The following is a 24,794-nucleotide window of genomic DNA, read 5'->3' as shown; positions in this document are numbered from 1 at the left end:
ATTCTCGAGTCTACTTTGCAGTTTTCACCTATGGCTTTTAACTAAAACAATCTTCCCTTTTGGATGGAGATGATCCTTTCCCTTTCAGCCAACCTTTCAATGTACATAAAGAAGAGAAAGTCCCAAAGTTTCCTGATGAATCAGAAAAACATCTATAATTAGAATCCAAGAATCCAGGACTCAGTCTCTCAAGGCTCTATCCATGTTTAGGCAGTGGCTAGTGACAGGGACCATTTTGTATTTACTTTGGCTAGAGTCAAAGATGTGCAAGATACCTCACTCTACAAATCCCTAACTATACCCTTCTCACCGAGGTGCAGAGGGCGCCTCTCCAGTCCCTGACTCAGCCCAGCTGCTCTTCAATTCTGAGGCTAAGATCCCAGCCAGGAGGCTTGATTCCTGAGGAGTGGCCCCCAGTCTGGGCAGAGGGGCTGTGCCAGGAGCCACCTTGCTGGTCTTGTCCTCTTGCTCAAGGGCAGGTCCTGTGTTCTGATGTTTCTGTGGGAGGTAGGGGGCAACACTGAATCAGAGCTATTTGATTGCTATAGGATAATATGAATGCTATTTACAGCCCTTCTCCAACCCTAGGAAGTCACCCTCCTCCTCTAACTCCCCAGTCACTAGCCTGGTCATTTCACATATTTTCCTCTGCCCAACACACCTTCTGCATGGCCTCCTCAGCCATGCGTTTATAGGCCTGAGTCAAGATGCGAGACTGATTACCCTTGGGGGCCAATCGATGGGCCTGTTCGTCCTTTAGGACCTGAAGTTCTAGGGGTAGGCGGCTGGTGAATGGGGTCCCCAAATCTAGGCCTGCTGGCTCAGTTATTACTGCAGGGAGGGAAGAGGAGGAAGACATGATCATGGGGGCCATAGTCCCTGTGTCCACTTGGCCAGGGACAACTTCAGTGTCTCTAGGCTTCTGTGGAAGAAGATCATTTTGAAAAAGTGCCAGAGAGAGAGTGGGGTTGCAAGGGAAGTGGCAAAGGTTAAGCGAAGGGCTAGGAAGAAAGTTCAAGCTGGTGGAGGAAAGAGGACATGTTAGATCTAGATGGTCGGGGAAGGGAAAGGGAAGTAGTTTGGATGGAGTACTGGGAAGTCCAAGAGCCCTGGGAACCCTGATGACTCACTGGTGACATGACCAGCAATAAAGGGGTGATATAAGAGGTCTGGCCAGGACAGTCGCTGCCGTGGGTCTTTGGTGAGCAGTCCCTGCAGGAAGTTCTACAGAGAGAAAAAATATTCCATCAGTCATTCTTTCCCTTCCCTTAAGTCTCTATCAGCAGAACTAGCAAACCAAGAATCCCATATCCATTCTCACAGCAGATGAGCTGCTCTTGATCATGCCCTCTAAAAACTTTGTTCAGGTCCCATTTTCCTGGCTGAAATCATGGACAGACCACTGTCTCACCTCCTAGGGACAAGACCCCAAATCCTGTTCATAGACATTTTGTAACCCCAGAAGTAAAAACAAATTTTAATGCACCAACTTTGTAAAAAAGGGAGAAAAAACACTGGGAGAAAGAGATGTCACCTTCTTAATGATCTTCAGAAAGCAAACATTCAAAGAACTCCCAAACTATTCACGCTGTCCTCCCTTTGACTATGGTTTGTTTGTGGCTGGGTAGGAACAGATGCATTTTTGGTTATAAGCACACTCACACGCACAAGTAATTGCGTGAAGGTGTGTTTGGGAGTACTCAAAAACAGAAATCTTTCTGCAAGTCTTCAGAGGTAGAGAGATAGGGAGACAGTCTCTGAAAAGGATACACCTATTATCAGGAATCTGGGGAAATCCTCAGTTGGGCCTCAAATAGGAACAGAGGTACTAGTAGATTATGACCACTGTTCTAAAGTGATCTGTATAACTATGGATCTTGCTGGAGATACCTGCATATCTGCCCATAGGGAGAATGAATATCCTATGTGCACCTCTTCCACTTAAGATTCCTTCATTTAGATTATTCTTGACAATTATTCGGGCCCCCTCAACTAAACAGGGGAGAAATTTGTTGTCCCTTTTCATCTCAGATAAAGCAAAGCTGTAATAAGGTTTCACTCTGGGAGAAGACTGCATTTAAATTCTATTGAAAATCCATAATCTTGCCCTACATAAAAAATAAAAGAAGGTTGGGTGCAGTGGTTCATGCCTGTAATCCTAACTCTTTAGGAGTTGAGACAGAAAGATTGCTCGAGGCCAGGAGTTTGAGACAAGCCTGGGCAACACAGTGAGACCCTGTCTCTAAAAAATAAAAAAAAAAAATTAATTAATTAAAAAAGAAATAGAGGCCAGGCGCAGTGGCTCACGCCTGCAATCCCAGCACTTTGGGAGGCCAAGGCGGGCTGATCATGAGGTTGGGAGATGGAGACCATCCTGGCTAACATGGTGAAACCCTGTCTCCACTAAAAATTACAAAAAATTAGCCGGGTGTGGTGGCGGATACCTGTAGTCCCAGCTACTCAGGAGGCTGAGGCAGGAGAATGGCATGAATCCGGAGGGCAGAGCTTGCAGTGGGCCGAGATCGTGCCACTGCACTCCAGCCTGGGTGACAGAGCAAGACTCCGTCTCAAAAAAAAAAGAAATAGAAAAGAAGTCCAACTCCTCTCCTACTCTCTTCCCTCCTCCAGACTACTGACTTAGTCACAATGAGTAGGCACCACCGCTATCATCTGCCCCTAATCACTGAACCAGCTCCACCAGCTCTCACCATTCTGATAGCTTTGGACTGAAAGCTATGTAGATAACATCTAGAATGTGGACATTGCATCTGACAGGAAATAAGTGGAATAGATGGCATGTAAGAGGACCAGTATCGATCTCTGGTATCTTCCAATTACCTTTTCATTGTGATAAAGCATAGCCTGGCTCAAAGTGGAGTTACCATTCTCAGGTTTGGCAAACTTTAGAACACCCTCCCAGAATAAGACCCTGCAGTAGAAAAGCAAGGTTGCCTGGCCCAATTCCAGCATTGATATGGTTTGGATTTGTGTCCCCATCCAAATCTCATGTTGAATTGTAATCCCCAATGTTAGAGGAGGGGTCTCATAGGAGGTGACTGGATCATGGGGGAAGACTTCCCCCTTGCTGTTCTCATGACAGTGAGTGAATTTTCACGAGATCTGGCTGTTTAAAAGTGTGAAGCACCAGCTGGGCGCGGTGGCTCAAGCCTATGATCCCACCACTTTGGGAGGCCGAGGCAGGCGGATTACCTGAGGTTGGGAGTTTGAGACCAGCCTGACCAATATGGAGAAAACTCATCTCTACTAAAAATACAAAATTAGCCAGGCATGGTGGTGCATGCCTGTAATCCCAGCTACTCAGGAGGCTGAGGCAGGGAGCAGAGGTTGCGGTAAGCCAAGATCGTGCCATTGCAGTCCAGCCTGGACAACAAAAGCAAAACTCTGTCTCAGGCTGGGAGCAGTGGCTCATGGCTGTAATCCCAGCACTTTGGGAGGCCAAGGTGGGTGAGTCACGAGGTCAGGAGATCAAGACAATGCTGGCTAACATGGTGAAACCCTGTCTCTACTAAAAAATACAAAAAAATTAGCCGGGTGTGGTGGTGGGCACCTGTAATCCCAGCTACTCAGGAGGCTGAGGCAGGAGAATGGTGTGAACCTGTGAGGCAGAGCTTGCAGTGAGCCAAGATCACACCACTGCACTTCAGTCTGAGCGACAGAGCGAGACTCCGTCTCAAAAAAAAAAAAAAAAAACTGTGTCTCAAAAAAAAAAAAAGTGTGTAGCACCTTCCCCTTCTCTCTCTTCCTCCTGGTCCGCCACGTAAGACATGCCTGTTTCCCCTTTGCTTTCCGTCATGACTGTAAGTTTCCTGAGGCTTCCCCAGCCATCCTTCCTGTACAGGCTATGGAGCTGTGAGCCAATTAAACCTCTTTTCTTTATAAATTACCCAGTCTCAGGTAGTTCTGTATAGCAATGCGAGAACAGAATAACACAGCCATTAATTCAGTAACTGCAAAGTCCTGCCTCAGCTCTGGAAAAGGATTTTGTAAAAAGGAACAGAGGCAGACGGAGACAGATCTCTAATGTAAAAGTCATCTCCCTTTCAATATTCATTACCTTAAAGCAGGGACTGATGGTTGAGGGCCAGCGCACAGGGTCCTTGAGAATGAGGCTGACCAGCTGAAAGATGCTTGTAGCATAGAAGGGAGGGGTGCCTACTGCCAGTTCATACAGTATGCAGCCAACAGACCAGAGGTCCGCTGTGTGGTCGTAGGGTCGCTCCTCCACCAGCTCTGGAGACATATAGAGTGGTGTGCCTTTGATGGACGTCAGTACCATTGTGTTGGTGCTCATAGCCCGGGCAAATCTGCAGAAGATAATGGGATGGAAATGGAAAGGGAAAAGATATTCTAAACCTGGTCACTACTACCTAACATGGAGATATCCTAAACCGGAGCAGAGGGAGCATCTTTGATTAGGTTCCAGAAGACCCAGCAGCAGTCCCAGTCTCCAGCTCCGGTTCTAAAATGAGGCCCAAATAAGTCAAGAGTATGGTCTAAGATTCCCTGTGGGGCCAGGCTCGGTGGCTCATGCCTGTAATCCCAGCACTTTGGGAGGCCGAGGTGGGCAGATCACCTGAGGTCAGGAGTTTGAGACCAGCCTGACCAACATGGAGAAACCCCATCTCTACTAAAAATACCAAATTAGCCAGGCATGGTGGCATGTGCCTGTAATCCCAGCCACTCTGGAGGCTGAGGCAGTAGAATTGCTTGAACCCAGGAGGCAGAGGTTGCGGTGAGCGGAGATCGCACCATTGCACTCCAGCCTGGGTAACAAGAGTGCCAACTCCATCTCAAAAAAAAAAAAAAAAAAAGATTCCCTGTGGAACTGGAAGCTTAAGATGGATGCTCAGAATCTTTACCCAAAGTCACAGAGCTTGATGCCACCACCCTTGGCAAGGAGGATGTTCTGAGGCTTCATGTCTCGGTGTAGGATGCGGTGGGAATGCAGATAGTACAGGGCTGACACCAACTGGGCAGCAATGGCCTGAACCTAGAAGTTAAAGAAGTGGAAGAAAGAAAAAAAAGGTTAGAAGCAGCAGCTGGCTGACAAGCCCAAAAACTTCTCCTAATGTTACTGCTAATCTTTTCTTCCTTCCCTTTCTTGCAGAGCTTCACACTATTCCTTTCTTAGTTATTGTTCCCCTTGTTTAATCACTCTTTCATTTGCTCATTCATTCATTCAAGAAAAATTTATTGAATCTCATTTACTATCTGCTTGACCATGGGCAAACTAAGGTGACAATCTACATAATAACGCCATCTACCTTGGAGGATTATTTTGAGGACTGAGTTAAAGCATGCAAAATAATACTCAGAATGGTGCCTGGCACATAGTAAATATTCAATACACATTACCTGTTATAAAACAAGACAAAATGTCTTTTTTCAAGAAAAGTAGTCAGACAAACAAACAAGACAGATAAAACAAATATGGTGGTTGGGCATGGCGGCTCACACCTGTAATCCCAGCACTTTGGGAGGCTGAGGCTGGCAGATCACCTGAGGCCAGGAGTTCGAGACCAGCCTGGCCAGCATGGTGAGACCCCATCTCTACTAAAAGTACAAAATTAGCTAGGCATGGTGGCGCATGCTATAATCCTGGTTACTGGGGAGGCTGAGGCACGAGAATTGCTTGAACCTGGGAGGCGGAGGTTGCTGTGAGCCAAGATCGTGCCACTGCACTCCAGCCTGGGCAACAAAGCAAGACTCTGTCTCAAAATATAAAATTCAATTAAAAATAAAATAATTTTAAAAATATGATTACTTACAAATAGTGGTGAGTGCTCAGAAGGAAAGGGAATGCTGCAATAATGAATCCCAAGGGGGGCCTACTTGTTTGGGTACAGAGAAACACCTAGAATAAATGTGGCTAGAGGATATGTGCAACAAAATCCCACTGCTAACCACTACGTCTTGGTGCCAAATCCTGACTCCCCACAACCTTTATTCTTACTGGCCCCTTTCTGGTACCATTACACTGGCCTTTCTTCCCTAAAGGTATCTAATAACAACAATGTTAATAATAGCTAACTATTCAAACACATTACATGAATTAACACTCTTCACCATAGACTTAGAAGGCAAACATGATTATTATCTCCATCTTACAAATTAGGAAACTAAGCACAAAGAAATTAAAGCAACTTGTTCAAGGAGACCCAGCTAGGAAGGAGCAGAGCCAAGCTTCCTACTCAGATATTTTGGCTCCAATGTTTACATAATTTACTCCCACACTACACTGCCTCTATATACCTAGACTCTCTTTTTTTTTTTTTTTTTTTTTGAGACGGAGTCTCGCTCTGTCGCCCAGGCTGGAGTGCAGTGGCGTGATCTCGGCTCACTGCAAGCTCCGCCTCCCGGGTTCACGCCATTCTCCTGCCTCAGCCTCTCCAAGTAGCTGGGACTACAGGCGCCCACCACCACGCCCGGCTAATTTTTTTGTATTTTTAGTAGAGACGGGGTTTCACCGTGGTCTCGATCTGCTGACCTCATGATCCGCCCGCCTCGGCCTCCCAAAGTGCTGGGATTACAAGCGTGAGCCACCGCGCCCAGCCAAGACTCTCATATTCTTCTCAGAAGTCTTGAAATGGAGACTCTCAGTGTCCTTAGCTTGCTCTGCCAGTTCTCTAACCTGGAGAGAGGTCGGTGGTGGGGAGAAGTTGAAGGCAGAAAGCATACCTGGTCTTCGGGAAGTTTTCCATCATCTTCTAGGATCTGAAAGAGCTCACCCTCAGCATAGTCTGTCACCACCACCACCTACAGAGAGAAGGCAGTGGCACTGATGGCTCCAGATTCATGTATTCTGAGGTTGGGAAATTCCTGGAACCCTTGTGCTTGGGGAGATGGGGCCCAAAACTGTCAAAGCACACCTCTTTGTCAGTTTCAAAGCTGTCAAGCATATGCACAATGTTGGGATGCCGCAGACCCCGCATGATTTCAATCTCTCGTTGCAAATTCCTCAGCTCCTTCTCTGAGCGCCCCAATTTTGGGATGAACTTCAGGGCCACGACCTGTCAGTGGTAAGGTGAAAAGTTAATGCCTAATCACACTACTGCTAGAATTTCAGCCTTAATCCCAGAGCTCCAGAAGTCAGACTTCAGAGTGTTTGAGTAACTCTTATTATTTCTGTTAGTCTCCTGCTTCCATTTTCTCCATGGTACCCTGGCCTTATCCAGGCTTTCCCCACTCCTCATCCCAGGAGGAAACAGCATCTGCAAAACATTTCCCCTTCTGGGAGAAGTGTTCTGATTTGACCAAAGCACTCAAGATGAGATTTAGGAGAAAGGAAAGGAAAAAAAAATGAAGACAAAATAATAGAGTTCAAGTGGTTTACCTCTTATTACATGGTGTGCTAGAGACTAATAATATTTGTTGTTTACTAACAGCCAGGCACTGCACTAAGTGATTTAATGTGACAACATATTTAATCCTCAAACTCCATCAATCAGTTGCTGTTCTTATCCCCATTCTAGAGATGAGGAAATTGAGACATAGAGAAGTTAAGTAATTTGTCCATAATTCTAGGGCTAGAAAGCGGTGGAGATTGAATTTGCACCCAAATAATCCAACTTCAGAGCTTATACTCCATAAGAAGTATGAGGGAATCAGTACCTTAGGAATACAAACTGGTATAAATATATTCCTTCTAGACCCATTTTCCACTGGAGTTGGGGGTACCAAATCCCACCCAAAAGGTATCCCTCTTTGTGCAGCACCTGAGCACTGTATTTTCTTCGACCCTTGTACACCCTCCCAAAAGAGCCTTCTCCAATCATCTCCAGCACGTGGTACTTTTCCATGACAGAGGTTTCAGGATCTCTTAGAAGGAAGAAGGTAGAGACGGTGAAGAGCTATAGATCCAGGGACAGTTCCACAACATCTGGGAGGCCTAGTTGGGGCATGGGAAAGGAAAAATGTTAGCCACCTTGCCTTTTCCTCTTTTTCACAATAAAGCCTCAAAAAACACGGGAGGGTGGAATGGATGCAAAGATGATGTGATCTTGGAACAAACAGAGCTTCTCTTTGTAGTTCCTCCCCACTTTCAGCCTCCTGTCCCCAACCCGGCCCCATGCCCACCTAACACCTGGTCCCCCTTCTCCCTCACCCAGCTTGGCTCACTCGACCCTGCTCTTTCAACCTAGCCTCGCCCAACCAACCCTGCTCCTTCGAGTCTCCCCCAAGTTCCTGCCACTCCCAGTCTCCTCAGCACCCGCTTTCAGACCCCCCGGCCCGTGCGCTTCGCAGGCCAGAGCCCCTCTCTCACCTCCAGCCTAGGAGCTCCAAGCTCCTCAGGCCAAGGGACGGATTCCCTGGCGTTTAGCCCCATCTCTTCTGGCTGCCTGCATACGTTGCCTGAATTATAATTCTTCTCTACCCGCCTCTCCCGCCGGTCTCTTTCGGCTCCCTTTCTTACAATTTTACTCGCTAGAACTGGTGAGAAGTTCAGAGGACAAAGGCGCTCAGAGGTGTGGGAGGGACGGCGGACCACACATGGGCACTTCCTGGTACACATCCGAACTGCCTCAGGGCCATCAGGCCCGCCCAAGGACCCGGAGTCTGCGGTTGCCTAGAAACGACGCTAGCTGCCCACCCCTCTTAGTTTTCCGCCTCCGACTTCCCTAAGGGCATTTCCGGTTCCGGCTGCGGGCCGGTGAAGATATGGCGGCGTCTGCTTCTGCAGCTGCAGGGGAGGAGGACTGGTAACTTTGGGGGCATGGGCTTTGGCTGACAGCCTGGATCTAGTCCAGAGGCCTAGCGGCTGTCGCAGACGGTCCGTACGGCGGGCATGTGGGGTGGAGCGAGGGATGAGGGATGGCAGAGATGCTGACATCTCTGGGAGAGCTTCTGGACTGGGGAACGGGAGGGTGGAGGGGCGCTGATCTGAGTGAGAGGAGACCGGGTCTGCGCCCGCCAGGCCAGTTCAGGCCTCGCCTTATCCGGCTCGATCCCCTTTCCTCCAGCTTCACGCCATCCCTTTCTCTCCTCCTCAAATGAATTTTCTCAGGGGCTTTGGGGGATGTCTGCCCATCAGACCTCCCCATCTCCCTTTCGCCTCTCAGAACCAGTGCCCTCCAGTTCCGGTCCCCCTTTCCCCTTGGATCAGCCTTTTTCCGCCGACGCTTTCCTCAGCCTTCTCTCTCCCACACAGCACTAGTGAGGACTATTGTATGAATAAAGCTTTACACCTCACATAAAGTCTCTCTAGTCCTTCTCTCAAGCATTCTTAACTAAAGACTAGAACATGGAAGGACTCTGGGATTTGGAAGTAGGATCAATGTGGGTTAACTCCGTATTTTATTAGCTGTATGATGCTGACCAGGCCATCTAGCTTCTGTGAGTCAGTGTCCTCAGCTGTAAAAAAAAAAAAAAAAAGGGAGGGGTGTGGCATCTACCTCAGAATAGTTGAGAGGATCACGACGGATTTGTAATATACTTAAGTCTGTTTTTTGTTTTGTTTTGTTTTTTGAGGCAGAGTCTCACTCTCGCCCACGCTGGAGTGCGGTGGTGCGATTACGGCTCACTGCAGCCTCGACCTCTCCAGGCTCAGGTGATCCTCCTGCCTCAGCCTTCCGAGTAGCTGAGACTACAGGTGTGTGCCACCATGCCCGGCTAATTTTTGTATTTTTTGTAGAGACGGAGTTTTGCCATGTTGGCCAGGCTGGTCTTGAACCTCTGGGTTCGAGTGATCCTCCCACCTCAGCCTCCCAAGGTGCTGGAATTACAGGCGTGAGCCACCACACCCGGCCTCCTTTTCATTAATAACTGAGTCGCAGGCACCTGGGAAGACTACATGAGCCCCAAAGAAGTAAAGTGATTTGCCAAAAGATAGAAAATTACGACTAGAAATCCATATCTGTCTGACTCCACACCTTAGATTCTTTGTACTAGGACATTCTTCAGTCCCCCCTTCCCCATTTTTTTTTTTTTCTTTTTTGAGACGGAGTCTCGCTCTGTCGCCCAGGCTGGAGTGCAGTGGCGCGACCTTGGCTCACTGCAAGCTCCACCTCCCCGGTTCACGCCATTCTCCTGCCTCAGCCTCCTGAGTAGCTGGGACTACAGGCACCCGCCACCACACCCAGCTAATTTTTTGTGATTTTTAGTAGAGACGGGGTTTCACCCTGTTAGCCAGGATGGTCTCGATCTCCTGACCTCATGATCCACCTGCCTCGGCCTCCCAAAGTGCTGGGATTACAGGCCTGAGCCACCGCGCCCGGCCCCCTTCCCCCATTTTGTTGTCACCACCTTACCACCATCCCATCCAGGACCCACGTAACTAGGGTGGGCGAAGTATTGAAGGGCCACTTGACTGAGGCTACACCTCGGTGTTACATTGGTTCAGGGAGCCCAGCTAGTACAGGCCTTTATTAAGACTATCTAGACTACTGGTTTTCAAAGTGTTCGGGGAAACTTTTTTTTTTTTTTTAAGAGATAGAGTCTTACTTTGTCACCCAGGCTGGAGTACAGTGGCAAGATCATGGCTCACTACAGCCTCGACCTCCTGGGCTCCAGTGATTCTTCTGCCTCAGCCTCCCAAGTAGCTGGGACCACCGTGTCCAGCTAATTTTTTATTTTTTGTAGAGATAGTGTCTCGCTTTATTGCCCAGGCTGGTCTCGAACTCCTGGCCTCAAGTGATCCTCCCACCTCAGCCTCCCAAAGTGTTGGGATAACTTATAGTTCACCTGTTCAGGGGAACTTTTAAGATTCAGGGGAGACACCCTGAGCCATGGAGACAGCAACAATGACAGCAGCCTGTAGTACTGTGAGACTCCCACTCCCATGTCAGCCAAAACTACACTGTTATCTGTGAGGTGTAAAGCTTTATATTTTATATTTTGAAGTTTCTGCCTAAGACTTAACAACACTGACATAGGTCGTGCTGGGGCAGCCTTACTCTTAGAATGAAGAGGGAGCAGTGTGAGAGAGCAAAGTATGCATTTTTCCATGTATCACTTGGTAGAACTGTAGACACAAACTGATCACTCAGCTTCAATTTCATTACAACTGCTGTTTCTATGCTTAAGCATGTGTGTCCCTTGATTTACATCAGAACCATGGATCCTAACCTCAACAGGCTGATCTAGATCAACCAGACAGCCAGGGTCATAAATACATCCAGAGCACTCTATTACCTCCCTCCTTCCCTCTTTCCTTCTAAGGGAGAAGGTTATATACAGACAGGAAAAAAAGGACGTAGACTAGCTACTATAGCCCAGATACTATTAGGTACTTTATGTAAACAAATCACCTTTTATCCTCACAATAACCCTAGAGAGTAGGTGTTATTATCTATATGTGACAGACAGGATAACTTAAGCTTACAGAGAGGTCACGTCCCAGATTGCATAGCTTGTAAGTGATTGGTACCTGTTACTAACTCTGAGGCTGCTGGCTCTTCCATTACAACACAGCCTTTACACCACCCTAGACATGTTGTGTTGAGGTTGCTATCTCCTTTAAGAAGGCTTAGGGTGACTGGTGTTAAAACTGTATGTAGACAGTAGCCAAGGCACTGGGATCCACACTGGACAGTGACGTAGGGAAAGGTTGGAGTAATATTGGTAACATTAATGCTAATGAATGGGTGCCATATCTCTAGACCAAAGAGTCAGCCACTAAGGGGAATGAAACTTAAACAGGGAGTCAGGAAACCTGGCTCTGGGCCCAGTTCTACCTATGTTAAGCCTTGGTTAGTCATTTTACTTCTCTAGAATCCACTTCTTCATCTGTTGGCAGAAACGATGCCTAAAATTCTGATTTCCATGCCTCCTATTTGGCCAGTTGACAACTTAAGGTAACATATTCCTTGTTTTTAAGGAGTTTAGCAGGAGAATGCATTCTGGTAGATTACCATTTTTCTACAAAGCCCGCCTTTATTGGCCTTAGCAGGCTTCCACAGGGAGAGCTGTAATGGTGAGTCAGTCTACTCCTGTCTCTAGGGTCCTTCCCTCTGAAGTTGAAGTGTTGGAGTCCATCTATCTGGATGAACTACAGGTGATTAAAGGAAATGGCAGGTATGTATTCAACCAGTGGTGGGCAGGAGTCCCCCTGGTAATGAGGAGAGGTTCTATGCCAAATCTGGGTCTTAAGACATTGTGAGCCTTGATTAAGAGATAATATTTCTCTTGTGTAGACAAAAGCTATTCCTTTAATCCTACCCCAAAAGAAAGAGTCCAATGTGTACTTCCTTTGCCCACTTTACTGTCTCAGCCCCATCCTCCCTAGCCCCCAAGCCCCTACTCAGTCACATCTGCGTGTCTACTTGATCCACCTGCAGAACTTCACCATGGGAGATCTACATCACTTTGCATCCTGCCACTGCAGAGGACCAGGATTCACAGTATGTCTGCTTCACTCTGGTGCTTCAGGTCCCAGCAGAGGTGAAGCCCCTACTGTGTGGCAGCAGAGGGAGGAAGGGGAGAGTCCCTGGGGTGGATCACTTCAGCAGTAACTTGTTATTTGCCCCCACTAGTATCCCCATGAGGTGCCACAGATCTCTATCCGAAATCCCCGAGGACTTTCAGATGAACAGATCCACACGTAAGTTGAACCTGTCAGAACAGGGAAAACTCAGCTACAGCTTTACCCGGTGACGGAAATGGGCAGGCCTAATATTTGGTTTGCCCTTTTCCTCCAGGATCTTACAGGTGCTGGGACATGTGGCCAAGGCTGGGCTGGGGACTGCCATGCTCTATGAACTCATTGAGGTAAGAGGTGCGCTAGTCTGGGGTATGTTAGCGCAGTTTCTAGCTGTAAAAGGGAAACCATGGGCCTAAAATCTTAAACAGATCTGGAGTCATTAGGTAAGGCCTAAATTAATCCAGAGAAATGAGACTCTTCTATTTGAAAAACTTCCCAAAAGACAGTTCAGTAGCTTCTCCAAGTTGCCTATGCCAGCATCTTGATGGAAAATGACATTTCCTCTTCACCTTGAATTTTTCTTGCGTCAGTTTCAGTGTATGTCTTGTTCTCTTGACACTGGCAACTGAAAGTGGGAAAAGATACAGATCTTGCTTGGGGGCATCTTAGCCATAAATGAACATTTGAAGGCTAGACTGCCATTGGAACTGACTAGAAAAAGTCATGGTTGGCCAGGCACCGTGGTGGGCATCTGCAATCTCAGCTACTTGGGAGGCTGAGAAAGGAGAATCGTTTGAACCCGGGAGGCGGAGGTTGCAGGGAGCCAAGATCGTGCCACTGCACTCCAGCCTGGGCAACAGAGACTCCATCTCAAAAAAAAAAAAAAAAAAAGAAAAAGTCATGGTTCCTTTACTGAAAGAGCTTATACACTGCTTAATGAAACAACCCACATGAAGCAACACCTGGAGCTCCAATATACACAGAAAACCTTTATTGTTTGAGATTAAAAATATAAAATTAGGCTGGGCGTGGTGGCTCACGCTTGTAATCCCAGCACTTTGGGAGGCCGAGGCGGGCAGATCACGAGGTCAGGAGATCGAGACCATGGTGAAACCCCATCTCTACTAAAAATACAAAAAATTAGCCGGGCGTGGCCGGGCGCGGTGGCTCACGCTTGTAATCCCAGCACTTTGGGAGGCCGAGGCGGGCGGATCACGAGGTCAACAGATTGAGACCACGGTGAAACCCCGTCTCTACTAAAAATACAAACAAAAATTAGCCGGGCGTGGTGGCGGGCGCCTGTAGTCCCAGCTACTCGGAGAGGCTGAGGCAGGAGAATGGCGTGAACCCGGGAGGCGGAGCTTGCAGTGAGCCGAGATTGCGCCACTGCACTCCAGCCTGGGCGACAGAGCAGGACTCTGTCTCCAAAAAAAAAAAAAAAAAAAATATATATATATATATAAAATTAAGTACAGTTTTATTTTCCCCTAGTTTGTTTATTTATTTATTTTTATTTTTGAGACAGTCTGTCACCCAGGCTGGAGTGCAATAGTGTGATCTCAGCTCACTGCAACCTCTGCCTCCCAGGTTCAAGTGATTCTCCTGCCTCAGCCTCCCAGATAGCTAGGATTACAGGCATGCGCCACACACACAGCTAATTTTGTATTTTTAGTAGAGATGGGGTTTCTCCATGTTGGCCAGGCTGGTCTTGAACTCCTGACTTCAGGTTATCCACCTGCCTCGGCCTCCCAAAGTGCTGGGATTATAGGCATGAGCCACTACACCCAGCCTCTCTTAGTTTAAATTTTTAAGAAAAACGTTCAGAATAGAATGAAGGTGGGTGGCTAAGAGTCAGAGTGGGTTTGATAGGCCACTGTAGCAGTCCTAGGTCAGGCCTCCACAATGCGGCCTTGGACTTTGTGGAATTCCAGAGTACACTATTAGCTATTCAAATAACAATTCAAATGCATAGTTCACAGCCCAACTCAATGCCTTGTGAATTCGCTGTCCATTTGGGTTGTCCATGCCTTGACATGCTTTCTGAAAGCTGACTTAGAACAAACGCATTGCCCCATAGGGGAGTGATATTGAAGGGGGCTAATCAAGAAAGCCCTCCCAGAAGATGAGTTTTAATTGAACATTTTTTTCTCTCAAGGTGTATTATTTTCATCTCCAAGATATATTAAAAGTGATTTAATGAAAGGAAAAACAATTAGGTTGAATTTTGAAACCAGGAAGATCAAATTTTGGGGGAGGGGCGAGATGTAGAGAAGGATTGATTCCCAGCAGAGGGAGTGTCACCAAGACAGAAATGCATAAACACAAGGTAACAAACTGGCCTGCTAGGAGCCAAGTCCAGCCAGTCACTCCTAGGAGTAGTGGACAGGCCTTGCTCACTGTTCTTCCCCCTAGCCCCGTTTAATCAGTATCTTCTCTCCTCAGAAAGGGAAGGAAATTCTCACAGATAACAACATCCCTCATGGCCAGTGTGTCATCTGCCTCTATGGTTTCCAGGTGGGTTTCTCTTTTGGGACCTGGCATTCTGTTTGGGACCAGCAGATGAGGGCTGTGAGAGAGCTCTGACTTAGTGCCCTACATCTGCCTTCCCTCTAGGAGAAGGAGGCCTTTACCAAAACACCCTGTTACCACTACTTCCACTGCCACTGCCTTGCTCGGTACATCCAGCACATGGAGCAAGAGCTGAAGGTACAAGGACAGGAGCAGGAACAGGAACGGCAGCATGCTGCAATCAAACAGGTAGACCTCACTGCACCTGCACGCTCATCTGACACCTATAGGCACAGCCTTTCACAACCTTTTCCATCCCTCCATTCCAGTGGCTCTTCACCTTTTTAGGGTCATAGATTAATGAACTCTTGAGATTAATGAATTTTGAGATTAATGAACTCTTACCTCTGTCCAGAAAAAAGGGCATCCTTTTTTTTTTTTTTTTTTTTTTTGAGATGGAGTCTCACTCTGCCACCCAGGCTGGAGTGCAGTAGGGTGATCTCGGCTCACTGCAACCTCCGCCTCCTGGGTTCAAGCAGTCCTCCTGCCTCAGCCTCCCAAGTAGCTGGGATTATAGGCGCGAGCCACCACGCCCAGCCAATTTTTGTATTTTCAGTAGAGACGGGGTTTCACCATGTTGGCCAGGCTGGTCTCAAACTCATGACCTCAAGTGATCCGCCCACCTCAGCCTCCCAAAGTGCTGGGATTACAGGCGCGAGCCACCGTGCCTGGCCAGGGCATCCTTATATATACTTACATATTGCGTGCAGTTTCAGGGGGTTCCCAGATCTCTAGTTAGACAACCCATGCTCTGTCCCAACTCACTGCTGAACCGGTGTCCCTGTGCCCTTTAGTCCCAGCCCTCTGCAGGTTAGGTTGGCTGATGGGTCAGCACCAGGGGGCGTCCTGGGCTGTGACACAGGCATATGATTTTTCTCTTTTTTAGAAGGCAGTCGGTGTGCAGTGTCCAGTGTGCAGAGAGCCCCTCGTGTATGATCTTGCCTCACTGAAAGCAGCCCCTGAACCCCAACAGCCCATGGTAAGGGGACTTTCTTCCAATCTGAGCCAGGAGTAATGGCATTTTCTAAAGAGTAAGGAATGGCATCTTGTCTGTGTCAAATGGGATCTCTGAAATTGGGCTTCAACTGCCTAGGACCTCTCTGCAAAGCCACATTCCCCACTGGCGGGAGCCTAAGACTCTGGGAGCCCAGACCTGAGGGGCAAAACCAGTGCAGATCTCCTGAGGCAGCCTCGGAGGAGTAGCGGTTTGAGTCAGCCTTCTGCTGTTCATTATTTCCTCTCTGCCATACTTCCTTCCAGGAGCTGTACCAGCCCAGTGCAGAGAGCTTGCGCCAGCAAGAAGAACGCAAGCGGCTCTACCAGAGGCAGCAGGAGCGGGGGGGAATCATTGACCTTGAGGCTGAGCGAAACCGATACTTCATCAGCCTTCAGCAGGTGAGGGAAGGGTTTCCCAGTCGTCCTGTAATGCCACCAACCTTCCTACAAACCCCAATCAGCCATGGCCCCAGAGTGAGCTTTGTTCTAACCAGGAAGATGATAGGCTGATCATGGTCAGCCCAGATAGTAGGAGAGGGGCCTGTAGTTCCCCGCCTTGAGGAGCTGCATCTCCCTCACTGCATCTTGTCACTTCTTTCTAGCCTCCTGCCCCTGTGGAACCTGAGTCAGCTGTAGATGTCTCCAAAGGATCCCAACCACCCAGCACCCTTGCAGCAGAACTGTCCACCTCACCAGCCGTTCAATCCACTTTGCCAACTCCTCTGCCTGTGGCGACCCAGTACATATGTGAGAAGATTCCAGGGGCCAGGTCAAATCAGCAAAGGTTGGGCGAAACCCAGAAAGCTATGCTAGATCCCCCCAAGCCCAGTCGAGGTCCCTGGCGACAGCCCGAACGGAGGCACCCGAAGGGAGGGGAGTGCCACGCCCCTAAAGGTACCCGTGACACCCAGGAACTGCCACCTCCTGAGGGGCCCCTCAAGGAGCCCATGGACCTAAAGCCAGAACCCCATAGCCAAGGCGTTGAAGGTCCTCCACAAGAGAAGGGGCCTGGCAGCTGGCAGGGGCCCCCACCCCGCAGGACTGGGGACTGTGTTCGCTGGGAGCGCTCTAAAGGCCGGACACCTGGTTCTTCCTACCCTCGCCTGCCTCGGGGCCAGGGAGCATACCGGCCTGGTACTCGGAGGGAGCCCCTGGGCCTGGAATCTGAGGATGGTTCCTAGCAGGACTTGAGGGGGGAACAGGGAATTGGGGATGGGAGGGGGGCAATAAAGATATTTGGCCTTCTTTGGCTTTCTTTGCTCAGCAGCGCCTAGCCTGTAAGGAATGGCTCTTTTTCTCAATTCCTAGTAAGACTGGGGTGTGGCAGAGTAGCCCCCAACTTTGCCCTGAAGTCTGTTCTCCAAAGAGCTGGGTAAAGAGGGTCTGACGTCTCATCAGCTAGTATAGTGAGTTTCAGGGAAAACTAGTGGGATGTCAGCATGTAAGCAGAGTCCTTAGGACCCACCGTTAACAACCCATTGTATACAAACCCATGCCTGTCCATTATTTATATACATAGAATGCCTTTAGGTAGAGGAATTTAGTTTCCTGTTTTGTGTCTCATCTCTTTATCTTAGGCTATGCCCCATCATTTGTATATGTGGTTGCCTGACTGACCCCTGTAGGCACCTGTGATTGCAGCCCCTGTCTTACTCAAGTACCAATTCAGTGATGAAGGGAGATGAGAGAGCAGAGTAGTATGGCAGATGTTTATTGAACTAGAGGAGGAGAGCTGAGCTGAGCCCAGCCTGATCACCTCCTCAGAGACTCAGCATTGTGAATTGCTCCTACAGGGTCATTTTTATACAGCATGAAGTAGCCCTGCACCTGGGCAGGACTGATCTGGTTTGTAGCTCGAAGGACATGTTCTGCAAAGTCCTCAGCTAAGGAAGGTGCCTGCCCTGGATAGAACCTCTGGAACATCTGGGTCAGCTGCCAGTGTGAGCAGTAGCCCACGTACTCCTTCAGGTCCACTCGCCCCGGGCGTATCAGGGCGGGGTCCAGCCTGAGAGGAGACAGGGAAAGCAGAGTCACAGGTAGTGGTCACACTAGCACCAAACAGAGATGGCTCCTCGACCTCCTGTTCCTCCCAAGGCACTAGGGGAGGGGGTGGGCTCTTGCATCAGTCTCAGGATGCCTGGCTCCTTCCTACCTGTCAACATGGTTGGTGGTCATGAACACGATGCGGGCCTCAGTGGAAGCCACACCATCCAAGGCATTGAGCAGTCCACTGAAGGTGAGGCGACCTAGGCCTTGGTACTTTACTGGGTCTGGAGGAAGGCAAAGATAAGGAAGCATGAGTAGTCATAGCCCAGCATAAAATTAACATGCCCCACTCTGTTCCCCTATTTATCCGTGCGTCTTGTGGGCTCTTGTCACTAACCCAGGCATCCTCCGCCAGCCCTCTGGATTTCTGCTTTCTTCCCCTGTTCCAGTTACCCACTCCACTTCCTCCAGAACCCCTCACTTACTCTCCACAGCCAAGTCTCGACTGAGAAAAGCAGCATCCACATCCTCCAGGAGTACCAGGCTCTGCTGCGGGGCCACGCTCAGCAGGTGGTTGAGTCGGTCATCAGAGAGGCTGGAGTCCGTGAGGCTCAGCAGGCAGATGCTGTGCTCCAATTCCCCAGCCAGGGCTGTGCTATGGAGCATGGGATGGCAGGAGGTAGCAGGCAACCTGGAAATGCTTCCTCAGGCCCAGCTACTCTCCTCACCGTCTGGGGACATGTGTCTCAGAGGCCTGACTTCTACCTCACACCCTAATGTTCCACACATTTCATGTTTATCCTGGTCCCCGATCCCCAGATTCATTTCCCTTTCCAACCCCATAAGCCCGGTGTTTCCACAAAGGCTGCGTTTTGCCAAGTTAAGAGAAATTTTGAATACTCACATAAAACTGCTCTTTCCGCAACCAGGGGGCCCATAAAGCAGGTAGCCACGTCTGTAAGGAATGCCTAGGGATAGAGCCAGGATGATCATGTCTTTTGCCCCAGATATCTATGTTCATTCCCAGCCCTGCCCCCTGGAAGCCTGATAAACTTGGTACGGAAATAAATCATTCTCATACACAACTTTTCATTCCTCTTAATCTCTGGGAATTGGACTAGAGCTTTATATCGCCCCATCTGGCTGGAGACCAACCTGTCCCTTCTAAAAATGTCAAAAACAGCACAGCCAAGACCCCAGCTGCTTCTCACCTCTGTCAGTGTACCACTTGGGGTTATCGATGAATTCCTGGACGTCTCTGACAATTCGGTCAGCCAGACCCTGTTGTAGAACCACAGAATTCAGTGGTCGCCTGCGGCGTGGATAGCCAAAGGGACGCCATTCAGAGCCCACAGCTGTGTACATCACGGTCTTCCCTTCCTCCTGCTGCAAGGCTAGCTCTCGAGCTGGGAGAAGATGAGATAAAGCCAGTAATTCTCTTCACTATGGCTGATTCTTCAATTAGGTGGAGCTGTGCCAAACAGCTTCCTTCTGGCCCTGTTCCCATGGGCTCACCCCGGCCTGCTTATTCCACCTCTCCAAACTGCTCATCTGATGTCAAATGTCCCCATCCCTGCAACATCCCTAGAAAGCCTGCCTGTGCCATCCCACACCTTCCTCCAGGATGTTGAAGAAAACCTTTCGGTCAGTGCCCAGGGCTGTGAAGGTGACAGATTCCCAAGGAGTCCCCGTCTGCAAGTCTATCATCTGCATCTCTCGACTTCGTTCTACCCGGATCCATTTCCCCCGATACCTGAATAAGAACGATCAAAACAGACTGAGTGAATGGGTCAAACCCAGCTCCCATCATTCTTTTCTACTCTCACAGCCCTCCTAGCTCCCAACCTTACCAGATAAAGTGGTTTCCAGGGCTGGGGACAAATTCAAACTTAGTGGAAATGCGGCCACTCTCATGCTGAAGGTATGAAGTCTCGACACTGAGGTGCTGAGTACGGGTACTGTGGCGGGTAAGCCAGCTAAGCAACCAGGCATAGCTCCTGTCTCGAGCAGGGACTTCCAGTGTGATCATGTAATGGCGCCGGAATGCCACCAGGCCCAGCTGGGCACCCTTCCGAGCCAGGGCCAGGGCTGTGCCCACACCCACCAGCCCAAATCCAGCCCCAAAGTAGGGATTGTCCTTCAGGGCCAGAATAAAGTCTGAAAGTGGCATCTTGAAAGGGAAACACCAAATCTTACAGGCCCTGGGGTGTTACGAAAACCTAGGGGTGGGGAACAGTGGAGATGGGACAAAGCACAGATTACTTTAGAAATTGGACCTCCCCAGCCCTGCCCACAGGTCAGCACTACTGTGTGGGTCAATACCCTCCTTTTGTGGGGTAAGGGTGGTATTGGAATGCAAGGGTGGAGACTCCAGGTCCCTCATCCCATTTTGTCCTTCATTAGTCTACTCATACATGTTTCCTACCAGAGGACCATGTCTGGAGATGCCTTAAACCAAAAAGAGCTATATAAACAGGCTTCACATCAGGATAATGGATGGACAAGATTTTTGTGGTCCCTGGGACCAGCTTTGATAAAAAGGGGCCCACTGGCTGCAGTCAGCAAGGGAGAAGCGTCCGTTGACTTGTCAGTAACCGTATGTCTTGTTATGAGTAATGTCCTTCAAATATCCTCTCCCTTACGTCCCCAATATCTAATGTCTCGTTTAGACCTTTATTACCTCCCACCTAAACTGTCTTTAAAATCGTAGTTCTTGAAATGGCATTTTAATAGGTCTTCACCTCCTGCTTCAAGGAACAGCTACACAAGGGTCCAGATCTTTGATCACAGGCATCAGCTCCAATTCCATATCTCTCTCTGCTCCAGCACCTTCAATGGCTGGCTCCCAACAGACCCCTGAATTGGGTATAAACTCAGCTTGGTACTCAAGGCCCTCTACAATACGGCGCCCACCTACCTTTCATGGATTAGCTCCTAACACTACCTGTTTAGCAAATATGCAAATATGCAACAAATATGTTCAACAAGTAAGCAACCTCCCAACTCCTTGCTCATGCACTGCTCTTGGCTCGGAATGCCCGTTCTTTTCTCCCTCATTCTCCCCAACTGAAAATCTGCCCATGTGTTACTTTCTCCACGGATCGTCACATCGTAGACAAGATCCTGAGGGATAAGCGCAAAGTTGTTTCTAGTACACTTCTCCTCCAACCCCGAACCCCGGCCACTTTGCCCTGCGCCTAGCATGCAGGGAGGTGAGCTGACAGCAGTGACCTCGGCGGAGCCTCAGAACTGGGATCCAGAATTCCAAAACACCTATGCATGGAAGGCCACAGACAAAGCTCTCAGGCCCCCGGCCCCTCCGCGACACCCAGGAACCCCCTCCTGAACCTCGCCCACACCCCAGCTCGCGCCTCCAGCCACATAGTTTAGGGTAACCCGTCACTCAGCCCTCTCACCGCCGTGACTCTCTGGCCCTCCGTCTCGATGGTTTCACTGAGCCTGCACTTTGGGGAAGCTGCGCTCGGCCCCGCCCCGGGTCCTTTCATCTACTTCCCGCCACACCCACCGAGAAGCCCACGCCACTCTACCCCAGAGCTCTCGATGGTGCTTCTCCGGCTTCAGGGCTGGAGTTGGGGTGGAGGGCGGGAAAAACCACAGAGAGAAAACATACAGTACCCCGGCAGCCGGCAAGAGGAAGAGAGAGTGGCTTCCACATCCCCAATATCCTAGAGGCGGCTGAGCAGGAGGCGGTCGCACAAAGGGGGCCCCGGGTGCCGCTCCAGCCGTGGCCGACCATAGAGATGCGGCTCCCGCCGGCTCTGGGTCTGGAGGTGAGTGAGCGGCTGCGGGGCGGAACTGGGAAGGGAATGCGGGTGGAGCGAGCTGGAGGCAAAGTTTTTCGAGCCCCGGGATCAGGGTGGGCCTGGGCGCTGGGAACTCTCCGAAGGAGGTACTGAAGGGAGCACCCAGATGAGCTGGGCCCCGGCGCCGCAGTCGCGTCACGGTTCTGGACCCCGCCCGGGTACCCGCTGCTCTCAGGACCAAAATCATGACGATGCTCCATCCCAAGCCTTCCAGGTTACAAACCGCCTTTCCCGTTCGCTGGCTCTTATGATCCAGCTCCCGCCCGACGATGTGGACACTGTCATCACCTCCATTTTACAGATAGGAAAGCTGAGGCCCAGAGAAGCGAAGCGACTGTGTCTGTCCAAGGCCACGCGGTGAGTCAGAGCCAGAGGCAGGTGGGAACCTGGGTCCCTAGGCCGGGGCCCGTTGTTTCTCCAGGACTTCTCTCTGCCTTAGTCTGTCCTTTCTCTTCCTCAGCCCTCCTGCCCGGAACATAAGCATATTTCTTCTCTCGTGCCCGCCTGTCTTCCACCTCACCCTGCCCTCCCGCAGGTGAAGGTTCTTAATCTTGACGGCTCAGCGTCCTCCTTGGCTCCCCGCGGAGGCCATGTATGGTCAAGCTTGAAGATTTCCCAGAGCAGCGATAATATTCAGTAAGTGGAGGCTGCAGTTTCCAGAGAATCCCTCTGACCACGGGAGTACACTTTCCTGCCACCTTGTGAATCCCTGTGATCTGTTGTTTTGAGTCCATGGGATTCTGGAAATAGGGACTATCAGATTGCAGGATCTTGGTTTTTGTTTGTTTTTTGAGACGGAGTTTCCCTCTTGTTGCCCAAGCTGGGGTGCAATGGTGCGATCTCGGCTCACTGCAACCTCCGCCTCCCGGGTTCCAGCGATTCTCCTGCCTCAGCCTCCCGAGTAGCTGGGATTACAGGCGTGTGCCACCACACCCTGCTGATTTTTTGTATTTTTAGTAGAAACAGGGTTTCACAATGTTAGCCAGGCTGGTCTCGAACTTCTGACCTCAGGTGATTGGCCCGCCTTGGCCTCCCAAAGTGCTGGGATTACAGGTGTGAGCCACCGTGCCCGGCCTGGTTTCTTCTTTTTTTTTTTCTCTTTTTTTCTTTTTGCATCTTGTCTGTGACTCAATTTCATGAAGTGATTCCTATCATTCTTATTAATTACTAATTATTCAGCTTAAACTCATTTTAGCCATGTATAACAGGATATGCAATTCAATTGTCATTCATTCCTCAGTTATGTTCTCATATTTAGTTTGAGGCCATAGTCAGTTAATGAGTTTGAAATTTCTCCAAATGTGTTACGTTATAGGTGAGGAACCACTGGTTTTGCACTCCAGCCTGGGTGACAGAGCAAGACTCTGTCTCAAAAAAAAAAAAAAAAAGGGACTTCTGAGATATTTTGGCCCCACCTAATTTTGTTGCAGATAAGAAATCTGAGACCCAAATTGCTTAATGACTTGGCTAAGGGCACTTAGCTGGCAGAAGACAACCTACAGTCATTAATGTATTGGCCAATACTTGTTGGCTCTGTCCTAATATTCTGTTATCATTTTTATACTTTTTGTTCTGAACATTATCATAAAAGAAAGCCTCTATTTAGTCTCATAAGGTATATATGGCATATTGCCATGCAAGAAAATGCCTAAGTGGGTGGACACTGGGCTGTGTACCCACGCCAGCCAGGAAGAAAGTAAGAACTCTAACCTTACTTTGTTTTTCTTCTGGTTGGCTTGTCAGCATTTAAGAGGCCAAAACACACAAGTCGGTGGTGATGACAGACCCCCTTTTGGACTCACAGCCAGCCAATAGCACCGGAGAGATGGATGGACTGTGCCCTGAGCTATTGCTGATCCCCCCGCCTCTCTCTAACCGTGGAATCCTGGGGCCTGTCCAGAGCCCCTGTCCTTCTGGGGACCCTGCACCTATACCTACTGAGCCAGGCTGCCTGCTGGTAGAGGCCACAGCAACTGAAGAGGGACCAGGGAACATGGAGATCATTGTGGAGACAGTAGCTGGAACCCTGACCCCAGGTGCTCCTGGAGAGACCCCAGGTACAAACACAGTTGCAAGCAGGCCAGTGGGACAAGCAGCTCTGAGGTTTTGTCTGGGTTATTTTTGATTCTGTATAAATATGATGAGAACACAAGGTAGCATCCTATTTTTATACTTGGAGATGTTGTCATTTGGTTTGCAGTTGGTGCATGTTGATTGAAGGCTGGCAAAGTGGTGCACAGCCTTCTACCAAGCTTTTGGCAGTCTGTCCTGCAAGGGCTTCATGTGTACTAGGCAGTAATCCAGAAAGTAAGACCTTTCTGACATCTCTGCCCAATCCTGGCTTGTCCCTACTCCTACAGTCCTTGGAGATTCTTTCCTCTATATTGACCCTCCTACCCAGGAACTGCAGCCAGGGATTAAGCAAAAACCGTGTCTCTACCACCCTGGGCTTGGCAGGGCTTTCCAGAAGTGATCTGGTATTTCCCTGCCCTAGTTTTTTGTGTATAACATACTTTACTCATCCAAGGCATGTTGTTAAGAATAAGAGTTGAGGCCTGGTACAGTGGCATGCACCTGTAGTCTCAGCTACTTGGGAGGCTGAAGCAGGAAGATTGCTTGAGCCCAGGAGTTAGAGGCTGCAGTATGTTATGATCATACCTGTGAATAGCCACTGCACTCCAGCCTGGGCAATATAGTGAGACCCCCATCTCTTTAAAAAAAAAAAAAACAAAAAAAAAGTAGGAGTTGAGCATTTGTATTTATCTCAGATGAAAGATTCTCCCTTTATTCATCCCATTATCCTCACCTCTTATTTTTAGGAAGCTTCCCTGTTTTTTAATTGCCATCCTCCAGCCATAGTTGTCACCACTTCACTTGGCACTGTAGTATAGTGACAAAGAATATTGGGAAAGATTAGCTAATTTGACCATATATTTCCAAACTTCCATATGGTGAAAGAAATTAAAAAAAAAAAAGCCTAGGAAAAACATTTGCAATATATAAGAAAGAGTTAATATCTTTAAAATTCAAAGAGCCACAGT

At 49.1% G+C, this 24,794-nt stretch overlaps 4 protein-coding genes across 20 annotated transcripts in view; 2 read left to right on the top strand and 2 right to left on the bottom strand.

Annotated features, from left to right (window-relative positions):
• Window positions 1-8,555, bottom strand: part of STK36 (serine/threonine kinase 36) — a 31,176-nt gene extending 22,621 nt beyond the window's left edge. For both annotated transcript variants that reach the window (XM_030804248.1, XM_030804249.1), the window contains exons 1-9: window positions 8,285-8,555; window positions 7,737-7,909; window positions 6,891-7,031; window positions 6,700-6,777; window positions 4,881-5,011; window positions 4,076-4,325; window positions 1,131-1,224; window positions 662-831; window positions 311-498 (exon numbers count right to left, since the gene is read on the bottom strand). In XM_030804248.1, the coding sequence (XP_030660108.1) occupies window positions 311-498; window positions 662-831; window positions 1,131-1,224; window positions 4,076-4,325; window positions 4,881-5,011; window positions 6,700-6,777; window positions 6,891-7,031; window positions 7,737-7,820 (1,136 nt within the window). In that variant the 5' untranslated portion in view covers window positions 7,821-7,909; window positions 8,285-8,555. The remainder of the gene's footprint in view (window positions 1-310; window positions 499-661; window positions 832-1,130; window positions 1,225-4,075; window positions 4,326-4,880; window positions 5,012-6,699; window positions 6,778-6,890; window positions 7,032-7,736; window positions 7,910-8,284) is intronic.
• A 36-nt stretch (window positions 8,556-8,591) lies between these two features.
• On the top strand, window positions 8,592-17,206 carry RNF25 (ring finger protein 25). Of its 2 annotated transcripts, XM_003272367.3 has the most exons (10): window positions 8,592-8,720; window positions 11,959-12,033; window positions 12,297-12,399; window positions 12,492-12,559; window positions 12,657-12,726; window positions 14,822-14,893; window positions 14,993-15,136; window positions 15,834-15,926; window positions 16,208-16,342; window positions 16,546-17,206. In XM_003272367.3, exons 1-10 carry the CDS (start codon window positions 8,680-8,682, stop codon window positions 17,122-17,124), a joined length of 1,380 nt encoding a protein of 459 aa, XP_003272415.1. In that variant the 5' UTR covers window positions 8,592-8,679; the 3' UTR covers window positions 17,125-17,206. The 2 variants fall into 2 exon arrangements, with proteins under 2 accessions (XP_003272415.1, XP_030660096.1); XM_030804236.1 differs by lacking the exon at window positions 15,834-15,926 and having other exon boundaries at window positions 8,619-8,720.
• A 432-nt stretch (window positions 17,207-17,638) lies between these two features.
• LOC100604478 (mitochondrial chaperone BCS1) lies at window positions 17,639-21,972 on the bottom strand. Of its 12 annotated transcripts, none has more exons than XM_030804237.1 (9): window positions 21,289-21,406; window positions 20,671-20,785; window positions 19,780-20,148; window positions 19,543-19,682; window positions 19,141-19,335; window positions 18,834-18,897; window positions 18,415-18,584; window positions 18,096-18,213; window positions 17,639-17,948 (listed from the first exon to the last, which is right to left on the bottom strand). In XM_030804237.1, exons 3-9 carry the CDS (start codon window positions 20,097-20,099, stop codon window positions 17,696-17,698), a joined length of 1,260 nt encoding a protein of 419 aa, XP_030660097.1. In that variant the 5' UTR covers window positions 20,100-20,148; window positions 20,671-20,785; window positions 21,289-21,406; the 3' UTR covers window positions 17,639-17,695. The 12 variants fall into 12 exon arrangements, with proteins under 12 accessions (XP_030660097.1, XP_030660098.1, XP_030660099.1 ...); XM_030804238.1 differs by having other exon boundaries at window positions 21,346-21,406; XM_030804239.1 differs by lacking the exons at window positions 20,671-20,785; window positions 21,289-21,406 and adding an exon at window positions 21,566-21,713.
• The window catches only part of ZNF142 (zinc finger protein 142), a 25,017-nt gene continuing 21,656 nt past the window's right edge, over window positions 21,434-24,794 (top strand). The window contains exons 1-4 of one of the 4 annotated variants that reach the window (XM_030804229.1): window positions 21,434-21,720; window positions 21,960-22,110; window positions 22,214-22,389; window positions 23,497-23,810. Coding sequence is in view for 1 of the 4 variants with exons in the window: in XM_030804228.1 (XP_030660088.1) it covers window positions 23,531-23,810 (280 nt within the window). In the remaining 3 variants the exon portion in view is untranslated. Of the gene's footprint in view, window positions 22,111-22,213; window positions 22,390-23,496; window positions 23,811-24,794 lie in introns of all 4 variants that reach the window. The other 3 variants (XM_030804230.1, XM_012500585.2, XM_030804228.1) reach the window with 3 other exon arrangements.

Source organism: Nomascus leucogenys, chromosome 22a (assembly GCF_006542625.1).
Source record: "Nomascus leucogenys isolate Asia chromosome 22a, Asia_NLE_v1, whole genome shotgun sequence".
Lineage (NCBI taxonomy): Eukaryota > Metazoa > Chordata > Mammalia > Primates > Hylobatidae > Nomascus > Nomascus leucogenys.
Note: the sequence above shows the minus strand (reverse complement) of the source record. Positions and strands in the feature narration are given on the sequence as shown.

What these genes read in the sequence shown, in the direction of transcription:
- RNF25 (XM_003272367.3), top strand. Translation starts at nt 8,680, where the DNA reads ATGGCGGCGTCTGCTTCTGCAGCTGCAGGGGAGGAGGACTG. An exon ending in TGCTTCAGGTCCCAGCAGAG is followed by an intron (nt 12,400 to 12,491) that starts GTGAAGCCCCTA and finishes TGCCCCCACTAG; the next exon opens with TATCCCCATGAGGTGCCACA. An exon ending in TCTGCCTCTATGGTTTCCAG is followed by an intron (nt 14,894 to 14,992) that starts GTGGGTTTCTCT and finishes CCTTCCCTCTAG; the next exon opens with GAGAAGGAGGCCTTTACCAA.
- LOC100604478 (XM_030804239.1), bottom strand. Translation starts at nt 20,099, where the DNA reads ATGCCACTTTCAGACTTTATTCTGGCCCTGAAGGACAATCCCTACTTT. An exon ending in CCTGGAAACCACTTTATCTG is followed by an intron (nt 19,683 to 19,779) that starts GTAAGGTTGGGA and finishes GTTCTTATTCAG; the next exon opens with GTATCGGGGGAAATGGATCC. An exon ending in TCGAGACTTGGCTGTGGAGA is followed by an intron (nt 18,214 to 18,414) that starts GTAAGTGAGGGG and finishes GCCTTCCTCCAG; the next exon opens with ACCCAGTAAAGTACCAAGGC.